Raw genomic sequence first — 19422 nt, 5'->3', positions numbered from 1 at the left:
TACGATACGTATTATATCTTATGATATTATACAATATAGATAGAAAACGATACATATTATAAAGTGTATTATATTAATATAATATAGTAAATGTATCATACGATAAAATAGATATATCTTATAATATGATGCACATTATTTATACGAATTAATATATTTTTTTAGAGAAAATTATAATACATTAGAGGTGTATATAAAATATTTTAAAATATTAAAGATGTTTGTGATATTTTCTAAAATAATGATATGTCAATTATAATATTTTATTATTGTAATTTTTAAAAAGTGTATAATATACTATAAAATATAGTAAATTAAATTTTTAATATATCATACGACACACAATTTAACTAACATAATTTGAATAATTTAAAATCTTTAATTCATATTCATAATATAGAGAGAGAGAGAGATATATATCATTTTATCAAATCAACTAAATTGTAATTTTTTAAAACATAATATATATATATATATATATATGTAAAATAAATATAATATATATATATATATAATATACATATAAAAAAATGATAAAATAAATATAAAAAATAAGTTATACATTTAATTATTTATTAAAAAATTTTATCAAACATAATTATATATATGTATTTTAAAAAAATATCGTTTACGATTTAATTTGATTTAAAAATCGTTTAAACCGTAATTCAAACTAAAAAAAATCGTTTAAAAATTTTAAACTAAACTAAATTATAATTTTTAAATAATTTAATTTGATTTTATAATTTAAACTAAATTATATACGCGCTCCTAGCCCTATCCCTATTTTTAATTGTTAATGCTTCCAATTATAAGTCTAACAATGCTCGTTAACAGGAGAGGAAGAGAGTTTTGTTATTTCCAAAAGTACAGGGGTACATTAGTTAATGATTAAACCTCAGGGCTTCATGAAACACCGCAAGGAAATCAGAACGAAATCACTTGCATTGCACACCGTCGTCTTCTCTGCAAAACCCTAATCCGTCAATAGAAATCAATCGATTGAAAATGAGAGCAACGAGATTCACTAATCTAACAAAAAACACCCGCTTTTCACTGCAGTCCAGTTCTTCCTATTGCTCTGGTGGTGCAGGTAGTGGTCGCGGTCGCGGCCGCGGTGGCGTCGTCTCCGGTTCCTCGCCGTTTGACCATTTTTCTCCGAAAAAAATCATAGGTCAACCTACAAAAGAGTCAAAACCCGAGTCGACACCGAGTCAAAACTCAGGGCAAAGCCCCCCTGTTCCTCCTCTCTCCACTGAGCTTCCTTCTTTTTCCTCTTTCATCTCCTCGGTCAAATCAGGTGGTGCCGGACGCGGCCGAGGGCATGTGAATCCCGGGACTGAACCTAGTCAAACCACGGACTCTCCCAAACCGCCGAGATTAAACACTAGGTCAGAGTTTTCCTCAGAGTCGACACAGCCGACTGAGCCCAACCTCCCATCGAGTGTCCTCTCTGTCTTTTCCGGAGCAGGGCGTGGGAAGCCAGGTGTACAACCATCTCCACCCCTTCCCAAAGTAGAGGAAGAAAATAGGCATATTCGGGCCCGAACTGGCCGCGATTCTGCCCAATCCGAACCTGAACCTGCCCGACCAAAGTTGAACCGAGAGGAGGCTGTTAAACAGGCTTTGAGGGTTTTATCACAGGGTGGTGGAGGTGAGAGAGAAGGGAGAGAGCGGATTAGCACCGCTGAAGCATGGCCGGGCCGAGGACGGGGCAGGGGAAGAGGAAGAGGAAGAGGGAGAGGGAGAGGGAGAGGAGGAGAGAGGGTTTTTGCTAGAGAAATGGAGGATAAAGATGAAGGATTTGCTGCAGGTTTGTATTTGGGAGACAACGCTGATGGGGAGAAATTGGCTGAGAAAATCGGTGTTGGGAATATGAATAATTTGGTTGAAGGGTTTGAGGAGATGAGTGGTAGAGTGTTACCTTCTCCTATGGATGACGCATATTTGGATGCTTTCCATACAAATTGCATGGTAAGAGTTTTTTTTGCTTTCTCTATTGTTTTTGTTGGAGATATGTTGGCATTGTTGTGATGGTTGGTATGTGGATTGCAGATTGAGTTTGAACCTGAGTACCTGATGGAGTTTGAGTCAAATCCAGACATTGATGAGAAACCGCCTATTCCCCTTAGGGATGCACTTGAGAAGATGAAACCGTTCTTGATGGCCTATGAGGGAATTCAAAGTCATGAAGAGTGGGAGGTACATTTTTGTTTTTGTTTTTGTTTTTGCTTTTTATTTATTTATTTTTGATGTTTTTGATAATTTGTTTGATGCAATTGTGTTTATTTGTAGCTAAGGTTTTTTTAAGTTTTTAATGTTAACTATTGGTCAAACTTTACTGAATGTTTTATTGTACAATTCAATTCTATAATAACTTCCATATATGAACATGAAACTTGAATTACAATTTATAGGAAGTTGTCCATATATTAGAAATGAGGATTTAGTGTATATATCACAAGTATGTATGCATATATATATATATATATATATATATGATAATTATGTTTTGCGCATTTCTCAAGTTAATTGTATTTCTCATCTTCTATGTGTTTCTAGGAAGCTGTCAATGAAGTTATGGAGAGAGTGCCGTTACTGAAAGAGCTTGTTGATGAGTACAGTGGACCTGATAGGGTAACTGCTAAGCAACAACAGGAGGAGTTGGAAAGAGTAGCCAAAACTGTTCCCAAAAGTGCACCAGCTTCTGTAAAACGGTTTGCAAACCGTGCAGTCCTTTCTCTTCAGGTTAGTATTTCCCGTTGTGATCTGGCAAATAGTTTTTAAGTTGATTTGGCATGGAAATTGTGTTTTTTGGAGAGTTTTCTTGATTATTTAAAGTTGGTTCACTCATCATATTCTTAGCAAGAAAATGTAGTTTTAGTGATTCTTATTCTTGAGCCATCTAGAATGTTTATATGTTATTTCAAAATTGTCTCATGGGACTTATTAAACCCAATTGTTGGTCCAGTTTCACATGTTGATTTGATCATGTGTACTGGTTTTGCTGGCATATATGGAAGTGAGGACATGTAGGTTATGTGTTATATGCATTTTGAAACAAACCACGTGCATCTTGAGACTTCATATTTCAGCATTATATTGAGACAAAGTGCACATGCAGAAATGTGCATATAGTGGGTTTTGGTGTGAAGCTTTGTTATTCATTTATCGTCAGGAAATAAAAGAGATGGATCAATTGTGGATGGGTTTACTTAAGGGTGAACAAACCTTGACATGTAAGTTTTAACGTCCTCATAAACAATCTTATCATCTCAATCAAATCTCTAATTTCGGCTACTCCCTTTTCCAGTTTTCCACCCTCAATTCCATCTTGGTATTTACCATTACTCAGACCAACTGCTCTAATACCACTTTGATATATTCCCACCTTGATATATTCCCACCTGCAATATCTAAACAAACAATCCACAAAGCATAGATGATTCTGAATGTATTGGTATTTATTTACTCAGTAGAATTACACCCTATACTATTCCACCTACAACCAGAGTAGTATAAAAGAGTAAGACAAGATTTAACAATGGGACAATTTTGGCACTTTGAGGAGTCGGAGACCTCCTTTTTCAGTTAATGGCTGCCCAAAAACCCAAAAACAATATTCCCCCTCAGAACAACCTTCCCAACTCCTATTATACTACCAAATTCCTCTACTTACTCTCTTTCCCTCTTTCTGCCATTCTGCACTTCTATAACTGTTTTGCACTTAACCAGTTTGCTCCCCTTACATGCCCTTTTCTTTCTTCTAGTATAGACCTTGAGAGGCCTATCATAATCTTTTATTTTCTCATTGGCTACTAAAAACAATAGCCAAAGTTCCTTTGTTCCACGTAAAGTTTCTTTGGGCAGCAGAAACTCTGTTCCCTGTCTATTGCTTCGGAAGAATTGTTTCATTTAAATGATTGACCCAAATAGATTCCATTTCCTATCTCCATCTTAAGTTACATACAGACTTTAATTGTGTAGATACTATATCGGCAATGAAGCTATATGGTGGTGACAAGATCGGCTTAAGCCAGAGACAATGAAGAAGGGCCTTCAATTTAAAATTTTTTAAACATAAAGTCCATTGGTTAGGTTGTTCCTTATGATGCAGGCAATGCCTGGTGAATTAAGTAATATTTTCTTTCTAGCTTGTGAAAACAAGTTAAATTCTGTCCAAAGTCATTAGAGTGATTGGATATACCAAACACCATCAAGATTAAAGGTGTTAACCTTTTCTTCTGTATTAATTTGAACTGTGTTCATAGATGAAACTTGATTAATGATATTAATTAAATTGAAATCTTGTACTGTTCATACATAATATGATCCCCTGGAGATGGTTTTCCCAGTTAACATGTTTGGTGCTGTGATGGTGACATTTGAGTGGATGCGAACATATTTGATTTGCAACATTTAGTTTCTTTTTTAATGTTTGTAAATTTGAATCAATTTAAGTAAAAAAAAGCAAATGAAAGGGCTACAAATGTAAAGAGTACAACTGATCATGCAATTTCGAGTAACTGCCTTGGTGTTAGTTTACACCCTTGCTATTTGAGATGGTACATACAAAAGTTTTTTAAACTTGATCAATTTATCAATGCAGAGTAACCCTGGTTGGGGATTTGACAAAAAGTGCCAATTCATGGATAAGCTTGTGTGGGAAGTTTCTCAACATTACAAGTAAGACTGAAATGCGTATTTGATACTGCCAGCAAAGATTCCTGGGTTGAATTATGAGGCCATCTGGATGGCAAACATTGAGGTTATTCACAATTTCTTTGGAAAAAAAGGAGCAGAGATTTTTTTTTTTGGTTCTAAATTATGTGCTTAATAAGCTCTTCCAAAATTTTGTGCTAAGTGTTATCTTGTTTTATTTATAATGTATATTAGAAATTATAATCATAATTTTCTTGGGTAAGATTTGAGTATGATGTTAAACTGATTTAAAGATTATATGCAGTAGGAGCAGTAGATTTGATCACATCGCACCCTTTTGGCTTCTGTGTTTTTGGCTAAAAACTTTGCTTTTCTATGGTTGTTTAATGTCAAGCTATACTGTTTTTCCTTCACCCATTTCCTTTCTATTATGGTAAGTTGTTTGGTGTTGTTAAATTTTAAGAGAATCATGGGTGCCATTATAGAGGAAAAAGATTAATTACATGTACAAAACTCTTCTTACGAATTCATTCATACAAACAAGCAAACAACCTTTTTTTCACATGTTTTGATATTTTATATTAGAGATGATATAAGCAAATTAGAGTTGATAATATGTCAAATTTGTATTGTTGTCTCATCTGTCTGTAAAGAATAGTTTGTACTTTGTATATATGACATTGCAAGAGGGACAATTCCTATTTAGAGTTGTGGAAAACGTTGGTTAGTTAGAGTTTGTTGCTCTGGGTATTGTTTAGGCTCCCATTCGTGTGACTTAATATTTTTTTTCTTATCTCTCGCACTTGTCGTAATTCAACAATATTATATTTTTATGCGATTGAGTGTTGTTTTATCTAATTTAAAATTATCCGATCATATGGTGATATATCTTTTTTTTTTTCGTGTAAGTTTGTTTTCATTGTTTATATACATAATTTTATTACTTCTTATAATGTATTAACACTCTTATGTATAATTTGTAACCATTTGTTGTGCCAAAATTGAAGTGTGAGATATGAAGCCTTATGGAGTGTAAAATTGTTTTAATGAGATTTAGGTATAAGAGTATAAAGAGTTTGATTATATAAAGATAAAGTAAGTGGTTTTTACGTGGTTTGGTATGAAAACTTTACAAAAGTTTATGTTTACGATATTACCATCGACCCGAGTGAAATATATTCTAATATGGTAACAAGTATCAACTTTTTTTTTTTAATTTGATCTTAGCTTCACTCTTTAAGTTCATACTCACTCTTTATATTTATAGTGAGAGAACTATATTTGAATAAATGTAATAATTATGAATAATAATATGATAATGACCTTTGAAATGGTGTGATGAGTAAATTTATTTTATCAGTTGTTATTAAATTTTAGGAATTTAATCTTAGTATGATAGGAAATTGCTCTTTAATGTTGAGTTATGGCCAAGGTTGTGGTATGCAAAGCCTCAATTACCTTGTTGTGATGTTTCTAGAATTTGGTTAGTCTTTTTTCAGTTTTGACCCTTAAATATATCGTTAAAGTCACTCTTCACTATTCGCTCTTAATGCTTAAAGTCATTATCGCTGATCATTGTCTGTTGGAGTGGTCTAAAAAGATTGAATTGGGGATTTTTTACTACATAATAATTGTCCTTCAAATGACGATACTAAAATTTTTATGGTGTATGAAGTATGAACTAACTTCATGTGGATAGAATTTTAACTAGTTGGATGTTAAAACCCCTTAAGTTATAATACAGTAATAAAAGTTAAGATTATATTCGAGCTAAACTAGTTAAAGTTTGATTGTTAGTTTAACTCGATTAAACTTGAAATAAGTTACTCTTTAATGAGTTTGAGCTCTTGCTTGAGTTTAAGTAACACTGTACTATTATATTTTAAGTCAAATAGGGTTTGATTCACTAAGTTTGTGAGTATGGATAGGTTCGATTTGAAAACACTAAAATGATATTATTTTTGTTAATATATATTAAAATAATCTTATTTTGGTTGATTTAGGTAACAACAAAAAAATATATATATTACTAGAGAGGTATAGAAATTAACTCAAAGTGCCTTTCTTCTAAGAAAATGGCACATGATGTCTCACGTCATCATGTCTCTCTTTTTCACTTTTCTTTTATTTGATTCTAAATAAAAGCTTCTTTTATTTATACCATTAGCCTTCTTTTTCTTAAAAAATGTGAGATTTTTTATGAAAAATGATTTCACAATTATATTATTTTAATTTAATTCATTCACGCTCTAATATTTCACAATTAAATTAAATTAAATGTGATTTTAGTTTCCTTTTCCAAAACCCAATTCATTTTCCCTTTTTAAATTTCTAAACCCAATAACCCAACCCAAAGCTAAAAAACTTAATTAATTAAACTCAATTATCATTAGCACAATTCTATTATAAATCCAATTTTAAAAAAAAATTGAAAATCTTACATTAAAAAATGATACCTCAACTATTCTTTTCCTTTTTCGAGAGAAAAGGACTATTTCCCGCCTAAGTTTTCATTGAAATTTAAAATTATTTTTACTTGGATGGAAAATAGTCCTTTTTCCCCTTTTGGAGAGTTGGATTCCTACTTAAGCAACTCATCAATCGTAGCTATCCAAGCCTTGGACGTGCCTACCATTTTAAATTTAAATTGGTTTAAAAATTGTTAACTCACTTGAAAATATTTTCAGTTTGATTGATTTGAAAGAGTTATACTAGAATTTAATTTAAATTTAAGCTTGAATAAATTTTGACTTTAATTCGATACTATAATTAAGTAAAAGTAATTAAAATAATATTATTTTTATGTTTATAAATTAAAACGATATTATTTTGATACATATAAATTAAATAATAATAATATATGTACTAACTTTTGATACATAATTCGTATCCACGATTGATATGTTATCATGTGATTGATTAATTTTAAATTAAAAATAAAGTAACACTTAATTTTATGATGACACATCATTGATGTATATAGATTTATATCAAAAGTGAGTACATATGAAACTTCTTTAAGGTAAAATGACATTATTTTAGTGTATCCGTATTAATTTTGTTTTAAACTTGTAAGCTTAACAAATCAAACACTTTTAAAACTTAAGATTGAGCTTGAAAACATGTAACTCTTTGATTCAAGTAAGAATTTGAGTTTGCTTAAATCAATTTCATTTTAGGTTCATTCGAATTGAGTTTATTTTCAAGTTTGAATAAATTTAGTTTGAATCTAACTTATCTTTTTCAATATTATTTAACTATAAAAAATAAATTTATCTCCAATGTTTTCTTTTATCAGTGGACAAAAATTTAAAATAAAAAAAGTATTCATCATATCAAACTCAATATGGTATCATCTCTCATGTTTGAATTAAACTTAAACTTGGTTAACATGATTTTTTTAAGTCAAATTAAATTTGAATTTGTAAATTTAAAAAATAGTTAAAATTAATATTATATAGATAATAATATATTATTATCTAATTAAATATTATTTTAAATTTATTTATTTATATAATAATATATTATTAATTAAGTATAAATTTGTAAAACTACTTTTATTGTTACCGTTATCATCAGTTAGTACACTTGCCTATTAATTGCCATTTATTTTGCCAAACGAACCGCGTTGTTTATTCCTTCAAACAATTCTTCGATAGTCACTCCCCGCCTCTCAACTGAACAAGCAGCCAAGAAGTACCAACAATATGGAAGAGCTCAAAACAGTGAACACCCACAACCAAAACGACGACGTAGAGTCCGAAAACGAAGACGACAAACCAATGCTGAGCTCGCAAGCTCTAGCAGCTCTACAAGAATTCTTCGACCAGCAAAACCAAAACCAAACCCTAGATACCGAAACAGCTGGGTCGGAATCACACACCGTCGCCTTGGTTTCGGAAAACTGGCGGCTGAGTCAGTTCTGGTACGACGCCTTAACGGCCGAAACGATGGCCAACGAAGTCGTCTCTCTGTGCTCAAACTCCGGTTCGCGTGTCGCTTGCGTTGCCTGTCCCACGCTCTACGCCTACATAAAGGTAATTCATATAATTTTTTTTTGTTTATGCTTGTTTTTAGAGCTGAAATGAATTTGTTTGGATAGAAAATTGGACCGAATGTGGCGGCGCAAATTCTAGAATACGACGAGCGGTTTGGGCAATATGGTACTGATTTTACGTTTTATGATTATAATCTACCGGCGGATTTGCCGTTGGAGCTGAAGCATGCGTTCAATATTGTGATTGCGGATCCTCCTTACCTGGTATTACTCGGACATTGTGTTTGTGATTGAAGAAATTTTAAGAAAACACTCGCTTTGTTGAACTGTTTTTGGATGCTTACACACACTGAAAATGGTCTTTGAAAATATATTTGGATATTAGTGGAATAATATAATAATTGATTGTCACTCAATTGACAGACATAGGGATAAAGGGGTATTTTATGTAGAAATTGTATTCTTACTTATTGTGACTGATGATCCTTAATATAGAATAAAGAGATCAGGAAGATAAACATATAAATTTACGTTTTGTGTAGAAATGTGCTTTTTATAGTCCATTTGATTTTAAAGTTACTTTTTTCTAAGATTGTATCTGCAAACTATTTATGGGCACTACTCCCCTTTCTCAGAATCAAAGAATGGTAATGAAATTATATATCAAATGGTATTTCAAGTAACCATATATGAGAATGGCATTAAGTAATCAATTCATGCAATTAGATATTCTCATTCCTCTTTATTCCCCTGTATTTCACTTATTTACTGTGTGTCATATAAATATTTTGAAAGCCCTGTGATATAAAATTGTTGTTTTAGACCTTTTTAATTGACTGTACTCTCTTAATGAGTTAGTGTCATCAAATCCTAAGTTGAGACAACCAGTAGCCCTATTTGCATTTTGATGACATCCTAAAGGGGCAGAATTGAAACTTCAGATTCTGGTTATGGATCTATCGGATTCTGGCATAAGAGTAGAAACTTCATTGAAACAATACAGGAACAATGGGTTTGTAATAGCGTCGATGTGCAGTCTTGTGGCACACACTGTCTGCATAAATGAAAGAAAGACAGTTTTGTAATAGCAACAATGTAGTGGAAAAATTGAGAAACTAGCATGGATACTTAATTTTGCCCCCTCTAGAACAATGCCATGGTGCAAAGCAAGCTTCGATATAATGACCGTTCTAACCGATAAAATACAACTAGTTAATTAGTTTTATGATTGTGCACTAACAAAATATGTAACCTTAAAATTGCTATAAAAGAAAGTTTCATTATTCCATGAATAAAATTTTATTTTCATAGGCTTATGCCTTAAAATAAAAACAAAATAAATCACAACACTTTATGATAAACCGTGTATTATTACTAAACAATGTAGTTATTAACTATTATGGAGAGTAATAAAAAGCCTATGCAACTCCCATAAAAAATAAATGAAAACAAAAACTCCAATTGAATTTATACCTGACAATTCGCATTATCAAGTCATGTCAATTTGGGTTTTGTGTTAAAAAACTTCAACTCTAACCTGATCCAAATTAAAATCATGTTAAAATTTTTTAATTTTAACCTAACCTTTAAATATTCGAATGGAATCAACTCGATCAAAATTGAACCGAAATTATCTACTATTTTCACTCTCCAAAGTGTTTTTACTGTTTTAATTTTTTCATCAAATCACCTCAATCTACTATTAATAAAATACATAATATAATATTTTGTCTTATTTAAAAATGTTCTAAAACTTATATACTAAGATCTTTAAAACACATAAATACTCTTTACTAAACAAATCACATTTAAATAATAATAAAAAATAATATGAGTAATTACAATTATATAAATATACATTCATATGCAATCTATAAAGATTTCAACTACGGTTGATATCGTCTTTTCATATTTTTATAATTTTTCTTTAACAAATTCTATTTAAATAACATTTCTCCAAAATGTTCGAATTGATTTGGGTCGTGTCAGGTTACTTTCGTGTGAACTCTTATACTACCTAATTTTATTTCAAATCATGTAGAGTTGACCTAAAATAAATTTTGTGTCAGAAAACTAAGCCCTACCCAATTTTTTTCATGTCGTATTGTATTGTGTTAACGAGTCAAGTCAAAAATTGCTAGCCCTAATTGAATTAATTAGATCAAATAAATTTTTTTTTTATTAAATTGTAATAAAACTATGTAATTAGAAATATTTATAAAATTTTTTATTAAAGAGTAATATTATGTGCACAAACAAGTAACATAAGCTTATATACAAATGATAACATATCACTATATAATTAGATGATTTTCAATTAGAGATAAAATAACACTGGTGACATATCATCATTTGTGTGCAAGTTTGTGTTTATTGTTTATACATATATTTTTATTGTATGTTAAAGGCTACAGGACTTATTCCCACTCAAAGATTATTGTTTTTCCAAGTTTTCATCCTTTAATTTTGATAAACTCTTTGAAATATACAATATAGCTAGTAGAATAGTAAAATTGTGTACGTGTCAACGAGTTAAAAGGGTAGTAAAAAAAAACTAGGTTTTTCTCATATCAAACGAACATGTATTTAAATTTTGACAAGTGACCCAAATAAAATTTAGGGGCTTCACAGTGGTCATTAAATTATTGGGGACTTTTTAATCTAATAAAACTTTGCCATACTTCGTTGAATTAACCCGTAATGAACCAAAACCCTTAAACCCTACGTGAGCACCGAGCTCCTTCAACTTCAGCTTCACATTTCGCTTTCCGATTCTCCGAAAATTGTTATTGCAAATGAAGCTTGTACGCCTGCTTACGATTCTTGGAAGCGTTAGCTCTCAAATCGGCCATCGCAACGTTTCGAGTATTTCTTCATACACGATGGACGCTCTGTTCCGTCGGATCTCGCCGTTGGGAGATCCTAAGGTCTCCATTGTTCCGATGCTGGACCAGTGGGTCCAGGAAGGATGAGCTGTAGACAAAGTACAACCCCGAGACGACACACTCACACTCTGCAGGTACTAATGAATAAGAAATAATTTTATTTTATATTTATATTTTAAAAATTTTCAATTTATATGTTTTATTGTTTAAAATTACTTTGCTTGAGGAATTGCCTGATTGAAGTTTAAAGAATTTTTGGAAGTTAGGGAATTTCTGATTTATATATTTTAAAATAGCTAATTCCCCATGTGATTTAAAACAAATAATTCCGTTTAATTAGGTTCTGTTGAGTGGCCATGTTTTGAAAAAAAATAGTTGAATTTTGTGTTTGCTCGTTGGAGCTAGACTGCTCTGCTACCATACAAAAACTGAATATGAAAGGATTGGTTTCCCTCTTTCTATTGATTCATGGCAATCTGCAATGCATATATACAAGTGTACATGAGACTTTAAATTTTGAAATAACTGAAACAGAGGATTAATGCAAATAACATAACAGAGTAGACAATGTTTAAAGTTTAAAAGCTACACAAAATCAGGAAGCATGATTCTCTCTACACAACATCAAAAAAGAAAAAAAAAAAAAACTGGCTGATCTATTTCATCATTCTCTCCTCTGTCAACAGTGGGCAAAGAAATTTCACCGTCATAATCAACATTGGTCTCCTCTTTGCCACAAGTGGACAAAAACATACAACCAGACATATTAACAGTATACAACTTCTCTCTGAGTTGACAGAATTGTGGATTCAAGTCATCAATTAAATCCTAAATATACTCCATATATATGCCAACTTATCAAACCAGACTTCAAGAGTCTGTTTTACGTAGGGACAATTCTTCCTTGTCTCACATTCCCCACGACATTTAAAAGATATTGTCTTTGAAGGTTGGCTCATCAATGATAATACTAATATTGAAGATATTAAACATTTCGACGTTGTTTCATTACCCCAAAAGATACGTATTGCCATCTTAACAATTTATTTTTCTTTTAAACAGTTGGTGAAATTGATAATGATAATGATGATAATAATAATAATAATAACAACATCATACAAGTAGTGGCAACCACGTATAAAAGTATATTTTGTGTTTTACAATATTTTACTATTACACGTATTGACATTATACATGTTGAGAATTAGGTGTGTCGATTTATGTAAGCTCCCATAGTAGCAAATCTTTGCCATTCCAAACGTATTTTATGATATATTAAAAGAACACTTAATTTTGGTGTTTGATTTTTTTCACAAAACATGTCTTCTCTTATAGCATTTTGTGAGGCTAATTCGGCAGGGTGCCCAATGATAAGGAATAACACAATTTGATTCTATGTTTTTCTCCGTGCTAATTGTATTACATGGTCTTCTGAGAAGTAGACGACTGTTGTTCAGTCCACTACAAAGTTGGAATATCGGGCTATGGATTCCACTACCACTAAATTAATGTGGATTTCTTATCTATTACGATACATTGGTATTTCTCTTCATTATCCTTCTCAACTTTCTTTTGTGACAATATCAGTACTCTGCATATGTCTATTAGTCTTGTTTTTCACGCAAGAACAAAGCACAATTAATTGGATTATCATTTTGTTTGTCAAAAAAGTTGTTATAGGTGCTTTGGTTAGGTACTTTGTTCCCAGTTGTTGTCAATTAGCTAATATCTTTACAAAGTTGCTATCTTGCCAACAATTTCAAACTCTTCAATTCAAGCTAGAAATTGATTAAGTTCTCCTCGCCAACTTAAGGGGATAAGACTGAGAGGATTGATTATTCAATTCTAGAAACCTCAAATCAAGCTAGTGACAACAAGAGGATTGACTATTCAATTCTAGAAACCTCAAATCAAGCTAGTGACAACAAGATTAACAAAATCAAAGGGATTGATCAACATTAAACCTATGACAACTATAAAAACAAGAATGAAAGAAGAGGTCGACGACATTCCACAATGAAAGGAGATTTAGTCACCAAACTTTAGGCTAAATAAATGTCACTAGCTATCAATTTTATGTACTTTCCTTTTAAATACACATGTCTGTATCTTTATATAAATCAGTGTTTGTAAATGAAAAGAAATAAGTAAAACCATATATTTTTATTTCAAGTACTCTTGTCTTCTTTATAACTGACACAAAACAACAACCATTCCTCTATTGTTCACACAACCACTCCATTAGTATGTGGACTTTGGTGCCATGGATCATATTACATCAAAGATCTCTCTCAACTCTCATTTGCATCCAACTACAAAAGGTTATAGAAGCTTCAAGTAGGCATATTGGTCACATTCATTATCTAGTATCTTTCATGCATTTAAAGCATGTGATTTGTCTGCCCAACATGACTATAAACCTAGTGAGCATATCTAGAGTATCTACTTAAAGATAATAGTGTGTACCAGAGTTTCATGCTGACTATTGTTGTTAAGCCCCTGCAACAATCAATTACATTTAACCCCTTCTAATTACAAGTTTAAGACACATATGCCCACAATTTTAGATCTAAGTTGGGTATAATTAACATCTACAACCCAACTTAAGGGAGAACGTGGAAAATAAATATTAGGATATTACTAAATTTTCTTTTCCATCATGATTATATTTACATTAGTGATGAGTATTGATTGTCTAAGATTTTTCTCAAAAAAATATGGATTAGTTTCCTTGTATTAAGATTTAATTTATTGATTCAGAGTTTGATGTAACCTAAAATAATATGTAGTAATAAAATCTCAAATTACCTTAAAAGTCTAGACATCATGAATTTTTCTTGAGTTTTCCTCTATAACTTTGAAGAAGAGAATTAGTTTCTATAGCAAGTATTATTTTGCAGCCAAATTCACAAAACATGTTCTTTATAATCTTCGTGATTTGCAGAGTTCCTTCCAAAATTAAAATCCAGTGCAAAATAGGAGTGAAAAAAAAAAAAAAGGGAATTCAATCTCACTTAAACACAGAAAATATTGACAAATAATTAAGAAAGATTAGTTTTTCTTATTCATTCAGGAAAACTCATGCAATAATTAAGGCAAAGATCTACGTAAAATACAATTAAATTTAATTTTAATTCTATTTTTCTCTTAGTAGCATGGTTAATTTATTTCAATTAAACCAAAAAAATAAATATGAAAAGAATTTTATCGTGTTTTACTTTACTGAATTTAATTTCAAAAAATCTATTATCATATTTCTTTTTAATAATTTCATAAGCCCTTAATAAATTCTGTATTGAATTTATTAAAGATTTCAAAATCTTTTTCGAATCCTTAGAGACAAGCTTGAACATGTGAGAACTAGCAACTTTGAACTGCAGTCCTTTGCATGCATCAATCATATATATAGTGTAGTGCCTACAGCAGTTTATAACAATTATAGAAACTACTCTTTTAACTTATTATTTTTCATATGAAATGGATTCAATATATGTATTAGAAGTTAAAATCATGGTCTGGCATAGTTTAAAACTATCCAAGTGCTACCCTATTCTCTGTAAAAAAAAAAAAATAAATGATTCAGTGAGAAAATTTGGCAAACCATATTTTCCACTAACACAAGTGTATGTTCATCATTGTTTATTATACATGTTAACAAAATAATTGGCAACATATAATTTTATAGCTCTTTTCAAAATGATGGTAAAGTCGATGAAAAATAGGTTGGCACTTTTAATATAGATAGAATGATTTAAGATATGAAGAGCAAATTTGCAAGATGTATAGGTACATAAAATCTAATTAACTTTTCATCACCAAATCACTTAGGGAGATGATCTACAATAAAATAGTAGTAGGATGTTATGCACAACTCAACAAAATAAAGCCATGTATAACGCCAATAAGGATTTATATATAAAACTACAACAATTGCTAAGAGAATAATTATATAAGAAACTGCAAAACTTATATAGAAGATATTCATATCAATGATATTATTATCTTCTCCACTATAACATGAAGCTTTGGGCGTCAATGATGGTGATTCAATTGCATTTCAGGTTTTGTGCAATGATGGTGATGTTGCCATTTGGCTGGATTTGATATGTAAAGTTCATGGTACAGAACAAGCAGAAAATTATTTCAGCAGTGTTCCGGAACAATTAAAGGGCCTTCCAGTTTATAGTTCTCTACTTAACTGCTTTGTCAGAGTAAAATCTGTCGAAAAAGCAGAGGCCACCATGCAGAAAATGAGGGATCTGGGTTAGCTCGGGCATCACTGGAATACAATTCCCTTCTTAATCTTTATTATCATAGTGCAAATTACGAAAAACTTGATAGTCTGATGCAAGAGATGCAAGAGAAAGGCATTTGATACAACAAATTTACATTGGGCATACGCCTGAGTGCCTTTGGAGCAACTTCTGATGTTGAGGGAATTGATAAGACTCTGGCAATGATGGAATCACATCCTTATTTTGTTTGGGACTGGACAATTTACAGTAATGCAGCTAGTGGGTATGAAAAAGCTGGACTCATGGACAACGCTGTGGAGATGCTGAAGAAATCCCAGGAACTAATAACTGGTGAAAAGAGCAATAGAGCATATGAGTTTCTTATCACACTATATGCAAAATTTGGGAAGAAAGATGATGTTTTAAGACTTTGGGAACTCTATAAAAAGAACCATAAGATTTACTATAAAGGCTATATATGTGTCATACCTTCTGTGTTGAAATTTGATGACTTTGAGAGTGCCCAGAAGATATTTGATGAGTGGGAATCTGTAAATGAAAACTATGATATTAGGATTTTAAACTTCATGATTGGTGCTTACAGTAGAAAAGGGCTTTTGCAGGAGGCAAAAACTCTTATAGATCGTGCAAAATTAAAGGGAGGGAGGCCTAATCAGAAGACATGCCTCTCTATGGCAGTTGGGTATTTTAAGAATACTCAAACTCAAAAGGCAGTGGAAGCGGTGGAAGAAGCATTAGTGGTTTGTCAAACTGGGTGGAAGCCCAGGAAGGAAATTTTTGCTGCCTGTGTAAAATATTTTAAAGGTAAAGGAGATAATGAGGGAGCAGAGAAATTCATAAAATTACTTCGGAACAAGGATATCATTTCGGTGGAGCTCCAAGATAGATTGTTGAATTATGTCAAGAATGGGAAATCAAACTTGGATGAACTCAGTGATTTTTCTGGTGATTCTTTGAATGAAAATGGAGAATCACATTCAGAGCCTGAGGATGATATCAGTGAATCAAAAATTAAAGAGATAGCTTGAATAAGCGGACCTAGAAGGTAAAAGGAACATGAAGATTTATTTTGTGAAACACCTGCCATTGTCTGTTTCTTGTGTTTGGAAGTATAATATTTTGTTGCTGAGTTTGAGAAAACGCATTTGGCTTTTTGCAATGTTTTAGCACAGGTAGTGTACAATTTAGTCATGCAAAAGAATATTTAAATTAACTGTAATATGGCATTTTAGCTGAACTAGAAGCAAAGATTTAAGCTATGTGGAAGATTGTTACCATTTAAAATCCTTCAAACATACTGGTTTGGTTGCTTAAATCCATTCAAGTGGTTGGCTTCAAGTTTTCTATTTTCAGTTTTGAACTTTCAGTTCTATTGCTTTAGTATCATTGTGGAAACTAGTAATTTTTTTTCTCTAACAGTTGCAATTCAGGAAGGTATGATTTTGTACCGGGATATTATGCCTAGTAATCAAAACTTACCTTCACTAGATCAAATAAACCTATTAAAAAAGGTTCAGTATTGCTCTTGAATGTGCTATTTCACTTGTTTAATATTGAGATGATAAGTATCTTGCTATACGTTTATGTGAGATGATAATTTATTTATACACATAATTTTATTCTAATTTCAAATGTCTTTCTACAATGACTATGAAAGATGGAACAATAACAATGTGAGCCCAGGTTAATTAAAGTGGAGGGTTCTTTTAAAAAAAAGGGACTTATGTCAGATTGTCAGCTCTGCAAGCAAGTGAAGTTTCTTGAACCCTCTCTTGTACACAAACGATACTTATCTCTACACTTTCGTAGGGGAGGTCACTGATAATCAAAACAAAACAAACCTAGAAAACCTTCCTCTTCACTTCATCTCACCTTCGCTGCTCTGCACTTCCTCCTCTCTTCTCTGCAAATGCAGGTTGTTCCTTGAGTCAATCATCCACAGCATCAATTCCGATTTCAATCTCTGAAATGTGTCAGTTGTTCTCTCGTACTCAACAAAAAGAGCAAGACGATGAAGCATGCCTTCTTGACGGAGAATCCAAGGGTCTCAATTGTCCCAGTATTGGGCTAGCAGGTCAAAGAAGGATGTTCTATTGACGTAACATAATTGCAATCCATCATCAAACAATTCCGATCCTACTGACAATTTAAGCACGCTATTGAGGTATCAGTTTCTTTTCTTTTCTACATAAATTATAATTTTGGTGTTATATTTATTAATTTTTATAATGCAAATTTAGAAAAAAAAAAACATTTGAATAGTGAAATGTTATATTAAATGTAATTGTTGTAGCGATTGTAGCACAAATTATTACAAATATATATATGTATTATTTTAGCTATATATAAATTTGTCAATAAGAACCCCAATATTAGCTTTGTGAGGCTCTTTTATAAATACCATTAGATTCATCCTTAAAATATCGTTTCAGTGGAATGGTAATAACTCGCAATACATTTTGTTATGCTTTTTTCTGTTATATTTGACCCTAAGGGGGCGTTTGGTTTGGGTAATGTTTGATTACTAAAATAGAAAGATTACCTTGAAGATAGATTACTTAGAAGATTACTGGGTATAAATGATTACTATGTTTGATAAAATTTGATAGGTATAAATAATTATTGTGTTTGGTTAAAGGTAATAAAAGATTACTAGTAAATTATTTTACTTAAATGCCTTTAAATATATTTTTTTTAAAATATTTTTTATATTATTTGTCATATTAATTAAAAATAAATTTATTTTTATCTCAAAAAATTAATAAATAATAATTTTTCTATAATAAACTAAAGATTACCCCAGTAATCTTTAAATACCTAAGGTGAAGGTGGTAATCAGAGTACCACCTATATTACCTGCCACGTCAGCATTGGTAATAGAAGATTACTGTAATCTTTTATTACTGACAAACCAAACAAGGGAATAAAAGATAGATTACCAAGGTAATTTTAAATACCAGTAACCAAACGCACCCTAAGAGTCTAACATCATTGAGCTCGAGCTTTAGGGGAGGTTAGCTCGTAAAACTTGTGAGTTTAAAAAATTTGATATAAACCAACTAAAACAATATTGCTTTGATCAATACATATCAATACGACGTATTTTTATTATTGAATTGAGTTCAAAACTCGATTTAAATTTAAACTTAAATCGAACTTGAACTTCACCAGCTTGAATCCAGCCCTATTTTGAATTGCATTTTTTGTTGCTATTGAATAATCGACCATTTTGATTAGATTTTTTCAAACATTCTTTGGTTTTTTTCTTTTTGGATAAATCAAGAGTTTATCTTATTCTGATGTTAACGGATCTTGAACCCAAATCTATTTAAATGGAAATTTCACCGCTTTTGCCAATCAAACTACCCTAGAGAGCAAACAATTCTTTCTTTGCAAGTATTGACAAGGACGGTTGTGAGGCACTCAAACACTATCTCCACTGGTGTTTTAACAAGAAGGATTTGGGATCCTATGCTATTTGCCCGCTTGGAAATATAGCAGACCAAGGCAAGATTACACCTTAATCAGAAAAAAAGAATGCACGAAACATAAATTCATGAAGACGTTGAGCTTGTAAATTCTATATCTAATTTTGGTGAAACCCTAAATGTAACTCAGCACA

At 31.4% G+C, this 19422-nt stretch overlaps 3 protein-coding genes and 1 pseudogene across 3 annotated transcripts in view; 3 read left to right on the top strand and 1 right to left on the bottom strand.

Moving 5' to 3' along the window:
• The window catches only part of LOC123218395 (receptor-like protein 13), a 51014-nt gene that overhangs the window by 15839 nt on the left and 15753 nt on the right, over positions 1-19422 (bottom strand). The window lies entirely within an intron of this gene.
• LOC123218376 lies at positions 877-4987 on the top strand. Its single transcript, XM_044639827.1, has 4 exons — positions 877-1974; positions 2056-2202; positions 2563-2748; positions 4610-4987. Exons 1-4 carry the CDS (start codon positions 1009-1011, stop codon positions 4688-4690), a joined length of 1380 nt encoding a protein of 459 aa, XP_044495762.1. The 5' UTR covers positions 877-1008; the 3' UTR covers positions 4691-4987.
• Positions 8284-19422, top strand: part of LOC123218405 (EEF1A lysine methyltransferase 1-like) — a 43898-nt gene continuing 32759 nt past the window's right edge. The window contains exons 1-2 of the mRNA XM_044639861.1: positions 8284-8699; positions 8765-8923. Of these exons, the coding sequence (XP_044495796.1) occupies positions 8370-8699; positions 8765-8923 (489 nt within the window). The 5' untranslated portion in view covers positions 8284-8369. The remainder of the gene's footprint in view (positions 8700-8764; positions 8924-19422) is intronic.
• Positions 11365-15919, top strand: LOC123218422 (annotated as a pseudogene).

Source organism: Mangifera indica, chromosome 1, assembly GCF_011075055.1.
Source record: "Mangifera indica cultivar Alphonso chromosome 1, CATAS_Mindica_2.1, whole genome shotgun sequence".
NCBI lineage: Eukaryota > Viridiplantae > Streptophyta > Magnoliopsida > Sapindales > Anacardiaceae > Mangifera > Mangifera indica.
This window is presented reverse-complemented; position numbering and strand designations above follow the sequence as displayed.